This window comes from Periophthalmus magnuspinnatus, chromosome 3 (genome assembly GCF_009829125.3).
Source record: "Periophthalmus magnuspinnatus isolate fPerMag1 chromosome 3, fPerMag1.2.pri, whole genome shotgun sequence".
Classification (NCBI taxonomy): Eukaryota; Metazoa; Chordata; class Actinopteri; order Gobiiformes; family Gobiidae; genus Periophthalmus; species Periophthalmus magnuspinnatus.
In genome coordinates, this window is record NC_047128.1 from 6,353,851 (window position 1) to 6,371,162 (window position 17,312).

The following is a 17,312-nucleotide window of genomic DNA, read 5'->3' on the forward strand; positions in this document are numbered from 1 at the left end:
TTTATTTTATTTTTTTGGCTAACTACTGCCTTATGTCTTTCAACTCATGTAACTGGCTATTGTCCCAGTGTGTCCAAAATGACTCCAGATACATTAGCTTACAAAAATGACATAGTTGTGATAATAACTGTTTTACGAAGGCAAAAGGCAACCAAATACAACTCTGAAGTTCAATGTAAATAATGTACAAATGTTTTACAACTTTATACTTAAATTTTGCATTGGTACAAATGGTATAAGACATTCAAGACACTGTTTTCTTCTTAGAGATTGTTAAAAATAATACCCTGCCATAGACATACACAAGAATGCCATGACAATACCTACAACCTTAATGTATTTGTTAACATTGCTCAGGAATTGGAGATAATTGGAGATAGCATACATTACATATTTAATGCTATGTAATCCTGCAAACTCATAAGTCAAGTACAGTCTACTGTTATGGTGTCATTAACGGGATTGTGAAAAGCAAACTATGCACAAGATACCTCTCTACAAAGCATTTAGTCAGCCCATTGGTGACTTCCGGAATGTAATGGAAAAATTCACTCCACTAGAGGTCCATTTGCACGAGTTAGAGGGAGTTGTTTTGTCAATAATAATGTGTTGACATCCCTCGCCCTATTGTTAGTAACCAGATCTCCAGCTTTCTGTCGGCTTAAGAATAGTCATTAGCCACCTTCTCATGCCACAGTTATATAAGATCAGCCATCTTTTTCTTTGAATTATGCAGGCTTTTGATGTCAGAAAACTGAACACACCTTTTGTAAGCTCATGCGATTCTTGATGTATCTGTGAAAGGCACTTAGTGTTTGTGAAGGAAAATCAAACTATTAAAGATATTTTATTTTTATAATACCTTGGATTGTATCATATGCATTATTGTGTCAACAGGTTATAAGAACAGTTTAAGGAATAGTTTATTAATCATTACAGTCATTACACAACATCAGAAGTATTCAGGACTGTAGTGATAGCAGGAAGAGGAGGAACATAGAGAAATGCCAGTATTTTTTCACCAATGATGAAGCAACATTGAAAACAGGGGCAAAAATGTAAATGTAATAATATATATATATTATATATATATATAGATATATATATATATATAAGTATTATATATATATATATTATAATATATATAATATATATATATATATATATATATATATATATAATATATATATATACCATTTTATCTGTATTTTTATTGATTATTTTGTTACTTAGTTTCGGCAGTGCATCATATTTTTGTGCAGGTGTCAAAGATTTTTTTAAGTTTCATTTCATTTAATATATATTTATTGAATAGTTTGCATTTAATTTCACCATAATGCATTTTCTTTGGAGATACAATTTAAAATGACTATTAAGAAAATTTGCATACAGGCAGATTTTCACTGGTCCTAATATATGTATGTTTCTCGGGTCCTAAAATAGACACCCACTTAACATCCAGAAATCTCTTTGCATACCATCAACTTCAAAGTGTGGCTGCATGTGTTACTAACCAAAATGGAGTTTTTTATGTCAAGAGCATGGATTACAGGGATATGAAAAGGTTAAGAGAGTTCACTTTGTTGCCGTCAGTGCTTTTGTTAACCAAGGCAACACCAAATTCACACTACAGTTCAAAGACAACATTTGTTATCTGCAGCTGCTCAGGTCTGGACCATTTTAGCATTCAAGCATTGTCAGCCACCTTTCTCATTGTATATAGCATACAAGTATTTGCAGTGTCTTATGTTTTCAGCAGCTGTTGTCAACTTTATATTTAAGGTATGCACTTGTTGTCTCTAATAATCCCTGATTATACCAACTACGCACACTCCCTACCAAGGAACTTGGTTGTGTTATAGGGTCACTGTCCTTTTGAACCTGTTTTGGGGTTTGGCCTTTTTGGATCACACAAAACAGGAAATATTTGAAGTATGTGTTGACAAATGTACCATGTTAGCATGTCACACGTCAGAGGCTACAACAGCTAAAGCTAATCCCCTGTAATCAACTCTGGATCGAATATGCAGGGCTTAAATTGGATGATTGATAGCATTTAAGCACGAGCATTCACACAGTGTGCTTATGCGTTTTCAAAATAGTGCAAAATAATGCTATAAACAGGATTGAGTGACAGGCAGGAAATGAATGTGATTGTTCTTACGCAACTGAACACAAAATATTCAAATTTCATTATTGGGAAACAAAGGCTGCGCGATGTCATACAATATGGGTAACATCTTGGTTCAGAATCCCTTTGTCTGTTTGCTAAACCATGCACGGATGTTGTCTGTGTGAACGGAAGCAAAGAAACATAATGCATTCAGTGAGAAGTAAAACGAGACCAGGATGTGAGATGATGCTGTTGATGGTAGTTTAGCACACATTTCCAGTGCATATTCTCTTGATGTTTGAGATTTGATTGACTTGTTTCTGTTTTTAAGTCTTGTGTTTAGAGATCAGTGGTGGAACGTAAAAGTACTGTACTTAAGTAGAATTGATAGATATCTGTACTTTACTGAAGTATATCTTAAAGTATATTCTTTTTACTTTTGCTTCACTACATTTGAGAGCAGATATCTGTACTCTCTACTCCACTACATTTTTAACTGAACTGAACTGAATCATATGAAAAGTAAAAAGTACTTTTCATATGATTTCATATTAAATACAGTTTATGTTTATCATGTTCGTGGTAATCCTGTTTTCGAGTTCAAGCTTCAGCTTTGGGGAATCAAAAATAATATACAAAATTCATAAGAAAAAAATTAAGAAATTGATTCATATTGATACTGTTGACCAAAATATGTCTCATTTTTTGAAGTCAGTATCACTACCTTTAAACAAATTAACAACACGTGTGAAATACTTTTTACTTTTTATGTTTTACTCTTAAAGTACATTTTTTAAATGGGTGCTTAAATATTTTTACTTTTATTTTTACTTGAGTAGCTTTTTACCTCTGTATCTGTACTCTTTCTTAAGTAACAAAATTGAGTACTTCATCCACCCCTGTGAGAAGTCTTTTTACTTTTTGCCATATGGTTAATCAACTTTTTTTTTTTGTGAAAGTCTTTATTTCATTTCAGTGCATTCACAAGACAATAGTTTGATGTTTTTAGTTTGAATATACTTGTATTACATAAGCAAGAAAGCCCCAACTTAATAAGTTTTTTTTTTTAGATAAGTCAGGAAGGGCTATGGACGTCCAGATTTTGTTTATCACTTTTCTAATCTCTCCTAGCTTATGTGCTATTTATACAAAAATGTCAGAGAGAATTGCTTTGGTAAAATGCAGTTGTTGAAAAAGTACTCAGTTTTGTTACTTAAGTAAAAGCACAGATACTGGAGTAGAAAAATATTGCATGGACAATTAACCCACCTAAAATGTACTCTAATGAAGCTTCAAATGTAGTCATTTTGATAAAGATTTGTGCTGAATTTGGTTCAACAGAAACTGAAAAACTGAATAGGTAGTTTTCCCTAGTTGTTTTTCTCTGGGTATTTTGTTTGCTCAAACTACAAATGCATTAAAAATAACCCCCCAGCCTTTTCAGCAGATCTCAGACAATAACAAATAAGACTTTTACTTTTCAGTCCAGTTTAAAAATGTAATCGAGTAGAAAGTACAGATACAGTATCTGCTCTCAAATGTAGTAAAGTAAAAGAAAAAGTACCCACTTGAAAATCTACTTGAGTATAAATTTTAGGTAGCTGTACTATAAGTACAGTACTTTACTACTTTTACTTTGTTCCTCCACTGGTAATATGTACATTACGCAGTCAAAACACAGCCTGTGTCTTAATACTCTCTAAAATATGATGCTCGACACTGTTCAAACGTATAGGCTCATGTTGAGTCTACAGTAAACGTTCGTACATGCAATCCAGTTGAACAGGTTGAGGCCTCATGTCTGGTTTAATTTTCAGAAAATTGCCCTGAAGGATTTTTTTGGTGGATGAATTCAGCCATAAAGACAGGGATTACGTTCTGTCCACAGATCAAAGCCGAACTGTCTAGAGACAAAGCTATCTGGAATATGTGAGGTTTAAGACATTGCCATTTACAGTACTGAGGAAACGTGAAGAAAAATCACATGAAAATCCACCCATCACGCATGATCCAAGAACAAGTGCTTACAAAAATCATAACAGTAGCACAGTTGGTAGAGTGTTTGTTCACTGATCCGAAGGCTGGAGGCTTGAATCCGCTCCCATCATAAAAACATCACATTCACTGAGCCACAGATTGGCAGTGAGATTCCAGCTCCCACAAATGAATGTTATTGTTGTGTCCTTGGGCAAGACACTTAACCCACCTCGCCCCCAGTGTCTGCGTACAATGTGTATGAATGTATGTGTGAATGGGTGAGTGGTTCCTTGATGTAAAGGGCTGTGAGTGCCTTGAAGGTGACCATTTAACTTAACTTTTTGCTTTGTACTATATATGATCATTTCAGGAGATGAATTACTGAAACCATGATACAAATGAGTGTGTCTGAAAAATGTTGAAATTCTCACTAATGATCCTAAATTAACTCATTAGGAGTCTGACTAGCAAAGAGAATTCACCTCTGAACTAAAAAACTATCTGACACCATCATGACATTGGGTTAGTGCAATTACATGTTTTTGTTGCTTTTTTTTATGCCATGAAGTGTGTTAGTTACGTTTATTTAACAAAATTAAACAAAACAACAAAATATAGCAAAAACTTTTATAACAGTCAAACATTCATCCAGTCATCTCAGAAGGAGCATTCTCACTTAATTTCTCCTTCCTCCTTCCTTCAAAGTTCTTTCAATTTTCCTTTTTGCACATTACTACACCTTCCCCTGCTTATAATATGTCTTATATTATGTTATGTGTAAAAGGTTTGCAATGTTTTTTATGGGAAAATGGTCAACAATACATCAAAGTCGTCCATTCATCAAATCAGTTGATACTCAGTCAGTAAATTATGACCGTATTTTATTTCAGCTTCTGCTCCATAACACATCATTTAGAGGCAGAAAACAGGCCAAATACCATAACATTTAAGACAGGTTTTGTGCTGGTTCACCATTCGTTTCACACAAAGCAAATAATTACACCATAAGATTAATTTCATGAATAACAATGGGGATTTTATTGGGTTATATGGCTTTCCCTTTCAGCCTCTGCAGCTCTTTCATTATGCATTTTTCTTCATCTCGTACAGACGGGAACACTATCACACACAGCCCCGGGCATATTACTGTGTAGGCAGCTGTTCCTCTGACTATAGTGGGCTCTTCTGCAATAACTAACTGTGGGTTTTGTCATTTAAAACAATGGTCTCAATATGACAAGTCCCTCAGCAGATATGACAGCCTCAGTAATTATCCATTTGAACAGAAATTCAAGAATAACAACTTCATGGTTCTTTCTCAGTGTGCTGGTTACACATGATATACAAGCGAAACATACATAAATCCATTTTCTTCTGCTTATCCTGGGCTGTGTCGCAGAGGCAGCAGTCTGAGCAAGGACTCTCAGACAGACCCCTCACTCCAGATACTTCCTCCAGCTCCTCCGTTGGGACCCCTAAGCATTCCAGGCCAGCTGCTTGCTACAGTGTATCCAGGGTCTTCTCCAGGGCCTCCTCCTGGTGGGATGTGCCCAGAATGTCCCAGGGCGTCCAGGAGGCATCACATAACAGAGCCCAAGCCATCTCAGCTGACTCCGCTCGACATGAAGGAGCAAGCTCCTTCTGTCTGACTGAGCTTCTACCCTTTCTCTAGGAGGAAACTCATTTTGACCACCTGTATCCACAATTTGTCCATTTGGTTATTACTCAAGCTCATGACCATAGGGAGAGCTTTACCTTTTGACTCCTTTGGCTCCTTCCTCACATAACAGCCAGATGTTTCACCGATCCACCTGTCAGGTTACTGTACTACATCTGAAGTATGTAACTGTACATAATTACTTTTAAACAGTATTTTTTTTTTTCAAATTTACAGCGTAATGAAGGCATTACCCTAAAACTTCTATATTTAAAGGTCCATTTAGTTTTTTAAACTATTTTCTTTTTTAGAAGTTGTAATTAATTCATTTTAAGTTACACCAACCATTAATTCCTGCAATAAACAAACATAAGGTAATTTATGTTCAAAAAACTTTTCTGTTTGTAAAAGATTCAGGTCACAAGCAGCCAGACCCATATGATAAATGTCTTTCTTAACTGTTTATGTCTGCATACCTGACCCAGTTCTGCTCTGTTGAAATTGATACAGGCTAACCCAGGTCACTGACTACTGACACATTTGTTTTGCTAACATTTAGAAACCCTCTCTGTAATGATTTATCAAAATTGTCAACATTTTAAGTTTGGTCTGAAATGTATATTGTAAAATTTTGTAAATTTTGTAATTATATATATATATATATATATATATATATATTATAATTACCAAAATTTACAAAATTTTACAATATACATTTCAGACCAAACTTAAAAATGTTGACAATTTTGATAAATCATTACAGAGAGGGTTTCTAAATGTTAGCAAAACAAATGTGTCAGTAGTCAGTGACCTGGGTTAGCCTGTATCAATTTCAACAGAGCAGAACTGGGGTCAGGTATGCAGACATAAACAGTTAAGAAAGACATTTATCAGTATGGGTCTGGCTGCTTGTGACCTGAATCTTTTACAAAACAGAAAAGTTTTGTTGAACATAAATTACACTTATGTTTGTTTATTGCAGGAATTAATGGTTGGTGTAACTTAAATTGAATTAATTACAAACTTCTAAAAAGAAATAGTTTAAAAAACATAAATGGACCTTTAAATATAGAAGTTTTAGGGTAATGCCTTCATTACCGCTGTAAATTTGAAAAAAAAAAAATACTGTTTAAAAGTAATTATGTACAGTTACATACTTCAGATGTAGTACAGTAAACCTGACAGGTGGATCGGTGAAAACATCTGGCTGTTATGGTGAGGAAGGAGCCAAAGGAGTCAAAAGGTAAAGCTCTCACCTATGGTCATGAGCTTTGAGTAATAACCAAATGGACAACATTGTGGATACAGGTGGTCAAAATGAGTTTCCTCCATAGAGAAAGGGTAAGAAGCTCAGTCAGACAGAAGGAGCTTGCTCCTTCATGTCGAGCGGAGTCAGCTGAGATGGCTTGGGCATCTGTTATGGATGCCTCCTGGACGCCCCTGGGGAGACATTCTGGGCACATCCCACCAGGAGGAGGCCCTGGAGAAGACCCTGGATACACTGTAGCAAGTCAGCTGGCCTGGGAATGCTTAGGGGTCCCAACGGAGGAGCTGGAGGAAGTATCTGGAGTGAGGGGTCTGTCTGAGAGTCCTTGCTCAGACTGCTGCCTCTGCGACACAGCCCAGGATAAGCAGAAGAAAATGGATTTATGTATGTTTCGCTTGTATATCATGTGTAACCAGCACACTGAGAAAGAACCATGAAGTTGTTATTCTTGAATTTCTGTTCAAATGGATAATTACTGAGGCTGTCATATCTGCTGAGGGACTTGTCATATTGAGACCATTGTTTTAAATGACAAAACCCACAGTTAGTTATTGCACAGAAGAGCCCACTTAGTCAGAGGAACAGCTGCCTACACAGTAATATGCCCGGGGCTGTGTGTGATAGTGTTCCCGTCTGTACGAGATGAAGAAAAATGCATAATGAAAGAGCTGCAGAGGCTGAAAGGGAAAGCTCATATAACCCAATAAAATCCCCATTGTTATTCATGAAATTAATCTTATGGTGTAATTATTTGCTTTGTGTGAAACGAATGGTGAAACCAGCACAAAACCTGTCTTAAATGTTATGGTATTTGGCCCTGTTTTCTGCCTCTAAATGATGTGTTATGGAGCAGAAGCTGAAATAAAATACGTCATAATTTTACTGACTGAGTATCAACTGATTTGATGAATGGACGACTTTGATGTATTGTTGACCATTTTCCCCATAAAAAACATTGCAAACCTTTTACACATAACATAATATAAGACATATTATAAGCAGGGGAAGGTGTAGTAATGTGCAAAAAAGGAAAATTGAAAGAACTTTGAAGGAAGGAGGAAGGAGAAATTAAGTGAGAATGCTCCTTCTGAGATGACTGGATGAATGTTTGACTGTTTATAAAAGTTTTTGCTATATTTTGTTGTTTTGTTTAATTTTGTTAAATAAAACGTAACTAACACACTTCATGGCATAAAAAAAAGCAACAAAAACATGTAATTGCACTAACCCAATGTCATGATGGTGTCAGATAGTTTTTAGTTCAGAGGTGAATTCTCTTTGCTAGTCAGACTCCTAATGAGTTAATTTAGGATCATTAGTGAGAATTTCAACATTTTTCAGACACACTCATTTGTATCATGGTTTCAGTAATTCATCTCCTGAAATGATCATATATAGTACAAAGCAAAAGTTAAGTTAAATGGTCACCTTCAAGGCACTCACAGCCCTTTACATCAAGGAACCACTCACCCATTCACACATACATTCATACAACATTGTACGCAGACACTGGGGGCGAGGTGGGTTAAGTGTCTTGCCCAAGGACACAACAATAACATTCATTTGTGGGAGCTGGAATCTCACTGCCAATCTGTGGCTCAGTGAATGTGATGTTTTTATGATGGGAGCGGGATTCAAGCCTCCAGCCTTCGGATCAGTGAACAAACACTCTACCAACTGTGCTACTGTTATGATTTTTGTAAGCACTTGTTCTTGGATCATGCGTGATGGGTGGATTTTCATGTGATTTTTCTTCACGTTTCCTCAGTACTGTAAATGGCAATGTCTTAAACCTCACATATTCCAGATAGCTTTGTCTCTAGACAGTTCGGCTTTGATCTGTGGACAGAACGTAATCCCTGTCTTTATGGCTGAATTCATCCACCAAAAAAATCCTTCAGGGCAATTTTCTGAAAATTAAACCAGACATGAGGCCTCAACCTGTTCAACTGGATTGCATGTACGAACGTTTACTGTAGACTCAACATGAGCCTATACGTTTGAACAGTGTCGAGCATCATATTTTAGAGAGTATTAAGACACAGGCTGTGTTTTGACTGCGTAATGTACATATTACCAGTGGAGGAACAAAGTAAAAGTAGTAAAGTACTGTACTTATAGTACAGCTACCTAAAATTTATACTCAAGTAGATTTTCAAGTGGGTACTTTTTCTTTTACTTTACTACATTTGAGAGCAGATACTGTATCTGTACTTTCTACTCGATTACATTTTTAAACTGGACTGAAAAGTAAAAGTCTTATTTGTTATTGTCTGAGATCTGCTGAAAAGGCTGGGGGGTTATTTTTAATGCATTTGTAGTTTGAGCAAACAAAATACCCAGAGAAAAACAACTAGGGAAAACTACCTATTCAGTTTTTCAGTTTCTGTTGAACCAAATTCAGCACAAATCTTTATCAAAATGACTACATTTGAAGCTTCATTAGAGTACATTTTAGGTGGGTTAATTGTCCATGCAATATTTTTCTACTCCAGTATCTGTACTCTTACTTAAGTAACAAAACTGAGTACTTTTTCAACAACTGCATTTTACCAAAGCAATTCTCTCTGACATTTTTGTATAAATAGCACATAAGCTAGGAGAGATTAGAAAAGTGATAAACAAAATCTGGACGTCCATAGCCCTTCCTGACTTATCTAAAAAAAAAAAACTTATTAAGTTGGGGCTTTCTTGCTTATGTAATACAAGTATATTCAAACTAAAAACATCAAACTATTGTCTTGTGAATGCACTGAAATGAAATAAAGACTTTCACAAAAAAAAAAAGTTGATTAACCATATGGCAAAAAGTAAAAAGACTTCTCACAGGGGTGGATGAAGTACTCAATTTTGTTACTTAAGAAAGAGTACAGATACAGAGGTAAAAAGCTACTCAAGTAAAAATAAAAGTAAAAATATTTAAGCACCCATTTAAAAATGTACTTTAAGAGTAAAACATAAAAAGTAAAAAGTATTTCACACGTGTTGTTAATTTGTTAAAGGTAGTGATACTGACTTCAAAAAATGAGACATATTTTGGTCAACAGTATCAATATGAATCAATTTCTTAATTTTTTCTTATGAATTTTGTATATTTATTTTGATTCCCCAAAGCTGAAGCTTGAACTCGAAAACAGGATGTTACCACGAACATGATAAACATAAACTGTATTTAATATGAAATCATATGAAAAGTACTTTTTACTTTTCATATGATTCAGTTCAGTTCAGTTAAAAATGTAGTGGAGTAGAGAGTACAGATATCTGCTCTCAAATGTAGTGAAGCAAAAGTAAAAAGAATATACTTTAAGATATACTTCAGTAAAGTACAGATATCTATCAATTCTACTTAAGTACAGTACTTTTACGTTCCACCACTGATCTCTAAACACAAGACTTAAAAACAGAAACAAGTCAATCAAATCTCAAACATCAAGAGAATATGCACTGGAAATGTGTGCTAAACTACCATCAACAGCATCATCTCACATCCTGGTCTCGTTTTACTTCTCACTGAATGCATTATGTTTCTTTGCTTCCGTTCACACAGACAACATCCGTGCATGGTTTAGCAAACAGACAAAGGGATTCTGAACCAAGATGTTACCCATATTGTATGACATCGCGCAGCCTTTGTTTCCCAATAATGAAATTTGAATATTTTGTGTTCAGTTGCGTAAGAACAATCACATTCATTTCCTGCCTGTCACTCAATCCTGTTTATAGCATTATTTTGCACTATTTTGAAACGCATAAGCACACTGTGTGAATGCTCGTGCTTAAATGCTATCAATCATCCAATTTAAGCCCTGCATATTCGATCCAGAGTTGATTACAGGGGATTAGCTTTAGCTGTTGTAGCCTCTGACGTGTGACATGCTAACATGGTACATTTGTCAACACATACTTCAAATATTTCCTGTTTTGTGTGATCCAAAAAGGCCAAACCCCAAAACAGGTTCAAAAGGACAGTGACCCTATAACACAACCAAGTTCCTTGGTAGGGAGTGTGCGTAGTTGGTATAATCAGGGATTATTAGAGACAACAAGTTGCATACCTTAAATATAAAGTTGACAACAGCTGCTGAAAACATAAGACACTGCAAATACTTGTATGCTATATACAATGAGAAAGGTGGCTGACAATGCTTGAATGCTAAAATGGTCCAGACCTGAGCAGCTGCAGATAACAAATGTTGTCTTTGAACTGTAGTGTGAATTTGGTGTTGCCTTGGTTAACAAAAGCACTGACGGCAACAAAGTGAACTCTCTTAACCTTTTCATATCCCTGTAATCCATGCTCTTGACATAAAAAACTCCATTTTGGTTAGTAACACATGCAGCCACACTTTGAAGTTGTATGGTATGCAAAGAGATTCTGGATGTTAAGTGGGTGTCTATTTTAGGACCCGAGAAACATACATAGTATTAGGACCAGTGAAAATCTGCCTGTATGCAAATTTTCTTAATAGTCATTTTAAATTGTATCTCCAAAGAAAATGCATTATGGTGAAATTAAATGCAAACTATTCAATAAATATATATTAAATGAAATGAAACTTAAAAAATCTTTGACACCTGCACAAAAATATGATGCACTGCCGAAACTAAGTAACAAAATAATCAAATAAATACAGATAAAATGGTATATATATATATATATATATATATATAGATATATATATATATATATATATATATATATATATATATATATATATATATATATATATATATATATATATATATATATATATATATATATACATCTACATTTTTGCCCCTGTTTTCAATGTTGCTTCATCATTGGTGAAAAAATACTGGCATTTCTCTATGTTCCTCCTCTTCCTGCTATCACTACAGTCCTGAATACTTCTGATGTTGTGTAATGACTGTAATGATTAATAACTATTCCTTAAACTGTTCTTATAACCTGTTGACACAATAATGCATATGATACAATCCAAGGTATTATAAAAATAAAATATCTTTAATAGTTTGATTTTCCTTCACAAACACTAAGTGCCTTTCACAGATACATCAAGAATCGCATGAGCTTACAAAAGGTGTGTTCAGTTTTCTGACATCAAAAGCCTGAACATAATTCAAAGAAAAAGATGGCTGATCTTATATAACTGTGGCATGAGAAGGTGGCTAATGACTATTCTTAAGCCGACAGAAAGCTGGAGATCTGGTTACTAACAATAGGGCGAGGGATGTCAACACATTATTATTGACAAAACAACTCCCTCTAACTCGTGCAAATGGACCTCTAGTGGAGTGAATTTTTCCATTACATTCCGGAAGTCACCAATGGGCTGACTAAATGCTTTGTAGAGAGGTATCTTGTGCATAGTTTGCTTTTCACAATCCCGTTAATGACACCATAACAGTAGACTGTACTTTGACTTATGAGTTTGCAGGATTACATAGCATTAAATATGTAATTGTATGCTATCTCCAATTATCTCCAATTCCTGAGCAATGTTAACAATATACATTAAGGTTGTAGGTATTGTCATGGCATTCTTGTGTATGTCTATGGCAGGGTATTATTTTTAACAATCTCTAAGAAGAAAACAGTGTCTTGAAATGTCTTATACCATTTGTACCAATGCAAAATTTAAGTATAAAGTTGTAAAACACTTTGTACATTATTTACATTGAACTTCAGAGTTGTATTTGGTTGCCTTTTGCCTTCGTAAAACAGTTATTATCACAACTATGTCATTTTTTGTAAGCTAATGTATCTGAGTCATTTTGGACACACTGGACAATAGCCAGTTACACATGAGTTGAAAGACATAAGGCAGTAGTTAGCCAAAAAAATAAAAAATAAATAAATAAAAAAGAAATGGATCAAAATATGTATCTTTTTGTATTACATGACATGCAGCCACTTCAATTATCTTCAAAATTAACGGTTGAATTGAAGTTAGTCATTGGCATTGGTTAGTTATTGATATATTAAATAATTTAAAGCAGACCTATTATGCACAATCAACTTTCAGAGCTTTCAACCATTTTATAGATGTTTCACCTCACCATTTATACTCTCAAAGTTGTAATTAGATTGACTCGTGCATACTTGAGCCATCTTTGATCACTTATTTTCAAGACACCATATTGCTCATCAATCCCTGTTTTCTCTACTTATTTTGTTCTCCAATTAAATTTTCTTAATTATGATGGTCATTTTGGTACAAAAAAAAAAAAATAATAATAATAATCTGCTGCTCGCTAGCGTGATGTGTAGTTGTCGGCACCATAGGAGGTGCCAACAGCTACACTATTTGCTTTTTGTTGTGATGACTTTTATGGCAATATCAGCTCTTATTGGGCACCAGAGTTTTCTAATGTGCAAGTCAGTGGACTTTTTCTTACATTAAGTAATTTGCGAAATGTCTAAATTATAACATAATGATCTATTATATAACTATATAGCAGACACAAGCACAATAGGTCTTCTTTAAGGCATCAATACAACAAATCATTGTTATATGTTTAAACCATTATGAACATATGAAGAATGTTATACTAAAACCATGTAATCTTGAATTAAAAAAAATGAATATAAATCGAAGATTTAGTTGCCAGGATAATAACTGTTTCACCAAGAGCAAAAAGCCACCTCTTGAAATAATTACACTTTGTACATTGGTGTTTTGTAAACATTCATGTAAACAGCAGTGGTTTTGGATATGGGTGGACATCAAAGATTTGAGATTTGCCTGATTTTCTGTTCACAACATGTACTGATCATGAGTAATTTTCAAAGGTATTTCAGTCTCCAATTTTGTCTTCTTTCGATGTTTTTTCAACCTTTTACAGCAAATATATGATGTCAGCATCACCACTAAAAGAAACAGCCCAAGACAAGTTGCAGAGAGAGCTATGAGAACGGGCTGGCAGGGGAACAACTCATATCTTTCGGGTCCTTCCTTCATTTGACCAGTAAACCAGGGTTTTTCCTCAACTTCTATGTCTGCCTCCCTGGTTAGCAAGCTTTGGATGTAGCTCTCATTGCTAACAGTTTCATTCACAAAAAAGTTTACCATGACAGTTGAGTAGAGTGGCTCTGGTTGTCCGTGATCGCTTACTTTAACCAGTAAACTGCATAAACCCCTGTTGCTTAATTCACGTTTTAGAGTGATATTTCCAGTTTGGGCATCAATAGCGAAGGAACCTGGCTCACCACCTTTTCGTTTGATGATACTGTAAGCAATCACTGCGTTCATCCCTGTGTCTTTATCCACAGCGTACACTTCCGTAATAGACGTCCCAGGCAATGTGCTAGGTAGGACTAGCATATAAGACAGGTTCGACTGCGGAAATAGGACGATTGGTGGATTGTCATTTACATCCAATAATAAAACTGTCACCATGGTAACAGAAGACAGAGGCGGTTCGCCCCCATCCACAGCTTCAACCCACAACTGATAGGTCCCTTGTTGTTCTCTGTCTAGCGAAGTTTTGGCTCTCAATATACCACGTCCTGTATCGATCATAAAAATATCGGTACCATTTAAAATCGATAATGCAACCCAACCGTTCTCCCCAGCATCAGCATCTCTAACCGAAAGTACTCCAATCTCACCATATCCTGGGAAGTTCTCCGGTACAAAGAAAGTGAAATCTTTGTTGATGAAACGTGGGCTGTTGTCATTGCAGTCTTGCACAGTTAGGACAACGGTTGCAATAGACTCCTTCCTAGGTGTCCCCTGGTCCAATGCTCTCACAATGAAACGATATGTCTCCTTTTCTTCGCGGTCCAATGATGTAGTGACTATAAGGACACCCGTAACCCGATCCAGTTCGAATATCCCCGGTGCATCCCCTCCTAAGAGATAGATAACCTCTCCTCTGCTATCGCTATCCTGATCCGTAGCTTGGAATTGCGTTAAGAACGTATTGGGTGGATTGTTTTCTTCAATGGTTAGCTCAACTATGGACTGTTGAAATACTGGGGCGTTGTCATTCTCATCCAAGACTTGAATTTTTAAAAAGGCTTTAATTACCAACCCTTGTGAATTATTAGCGACAATGATTAGGTCAAACTCTTGTGCTGTTTCATAGTCCAGTGCTTCTGTGGTTTCCAATAAGTATTCATTTTTAATCAGCTGGTAGGGGCTTAGTCTAAATGGGCCACTCCCCTCCAGATGGCAGTCGACTTTTTGATTTGATCCTACATTTTTAACCGTGTAAAAAGCTATCGGAGAAAGTGCTGGTTCTGATTCTTTCAAATAAACAACTCCGTCTTTCTCGAGCGCGATATATCTCGGTATGATAGCAGGAGGTCCAGTAAGCATTTTGATTATGTTGAGAGTAACAGTTGTAACAGCTGGGATGCAACCAGGCCCATTGGCTAATACTGTCAGTTTGTAGTGTGGGGCAGTGCCAGATTCTATTTTTCCCGCTAGCTTAATGATGCCCGTGTTACTGTCCAAATGGAACAAGCTCCTAGTCTCCCTTGGCACTCGCTCACTGTAGGCGTAGCTGATCTGAGCATTAGCACCCAGGTCAGGGTCGTAAGCGTGGAGTCTTGCTATCGGTGCTCCTTTACTTGTATTCCCATGGACAGTAATATTCAAATGAGTCTCTGTGAATTTTGGACAGTTGTCATTCACGTCGGATATCTGGATTTTTAAAGTAGCCGCCCCAAGAAGAGGAGGTGCCCCGCCATCCTCTGCTATAATATCTGTTACATACTCTGCTTGGGTTTCTCTGTCCAAAGTTTCGGTCACAATGAGGAATGGCGTCAACTCTCCCCCATCGTTTTCCTCAACATCCAGAGTGAAGACCCCAAAGTCATTAACAAGCCAATACGTCTGCACCCCATGGAGCCCCAAGTCTGGGTCAACCGCCGACTGCTCGACCGCATAACGAGCATTGACGGGTGAATTTTCTGGGACAGTTAAAATGATTTCATCCACAGGGAACTTTGGCCTGTTGTCGTTCACATCCTCAATAACAATCTTGACTTTGACAAGCTGAAAGTACTGTTGTGGTAGCACCAACACATCCAGAGACAAGACACAGGCCTTAACCTCGGAGTTGTCTGGACAGAGGGTCTCCCTGTCAATCTCCGTGGCAGATGTGTAAAGCTCCCCAGTGGTATTATTAAGGGTCACGTACTGCTCGTTGACCTTCTTTTGAGCCAGATTGAATAAAAAGGGGGGTTTGGCATTAAAATCCAAGTTTAAGTCAACTCCAATGGCCCCTATAAATGTCCCACGTGGTAATCCCTCCTTTATCTTATAGACGAGCTCTTTCGCTTTGCTGAAATTTGCCAAACAAGACAGAGGGCTGGTGTAGAGGAGGAGGATGCATAGGCCCTAGAAGAAAACAACAGATTTTAATTACTGCTTTGAACTTAAGATGCAATGGACTAGACTACAGTATACAGTAGGCCTATACACATACATTATTAACATAACATTACTCTTAAATGATGACTTAACATTGATTTATTTGTTGGTTTATTTAAATGCGCATTAAACAATTTCTAACTGTGATCGTCCCCCTGTAGTCCCCTTTTGTTTTTGTACGATTATATAAACTTAGTATTAGTAATAGTCTGGTACCACATATAAGTAGTATTTTCAGCAGTTTGGCAACTCTGTAAAATGTATAAACAAACTGGACTGAACAGACATACCATATCGAGAAAGTACTGTGCTTAGAGGCTATTACACACATGTAAAAATATATATGTAAAATCAATACACAATTAATGACATCTCAACGAACAATGACACCCATAGACGATTCCTCTGTATTTACATACCTTTAGAATATACTGCTAAAGTAGGTGAAAACTAAAACACACAACTTTGAAAGCACATTTGTCCTTCTAAACTATTAAGCTTATTTATCTGAAGAGAAAGCCAAACTTACCCATACACCTCCTCTCTTACTAAGGCAGGGGTGTCTTCTGTTGATCATATTTACGTTGAAGTGAAGTGCTGCCTCTCTTACTAGAGCCGGGAGCTCCTCCGCTGAAGTGGCCGGAGCTGCTGGTGTTGAGTTAAAGCAGGCATGTTGTTGAGAGCAGAGCCGCGCAGACCTCTGTAGACTCTCGTGCCTTATTGCAGTCTGACTTGAACCAGTCATTCATCCCCAGTGCCGTCTCTGGACACTCCCCCTGTATGCAAATTAAGCACTAATATTGACCAATGGGAGGTGTAGGCTGCTGGGAAATGCAGTTCAAGCCACACATTGTTTTGTTTTTGTTTTTTTCCTCTCTATGCATACCAAAGGCACCTAAACTTTGTGGCACGCCCTTAGCAGATAAATTG

The 17,312-nt window shown here is 36.4% G+C and overlaps 1 protein-coding gene across 1 annotated transcript; it reads right to left on the bottom strand.

The window, feature by feature from the left end:
• Window positions 1-13,726: 13,726 nt before the first annotated feature.
• Window positions 13,727-17,094, bottom strand: LOC117389644 (protocadherin-20-like). Its single transcript, XM_033987345.2, is given in 3 exon segments — window positions 13,727-13,760; window positions 13,762-16,349; window positions 16,912-17,094. Coding segments are annotated over 3 exon segments (2,670 nt in total). The 5' UTR covers window positions 16,960-17,094.
• Window positions 17,095-17,312: the final 218 nt, after the last annotated feature.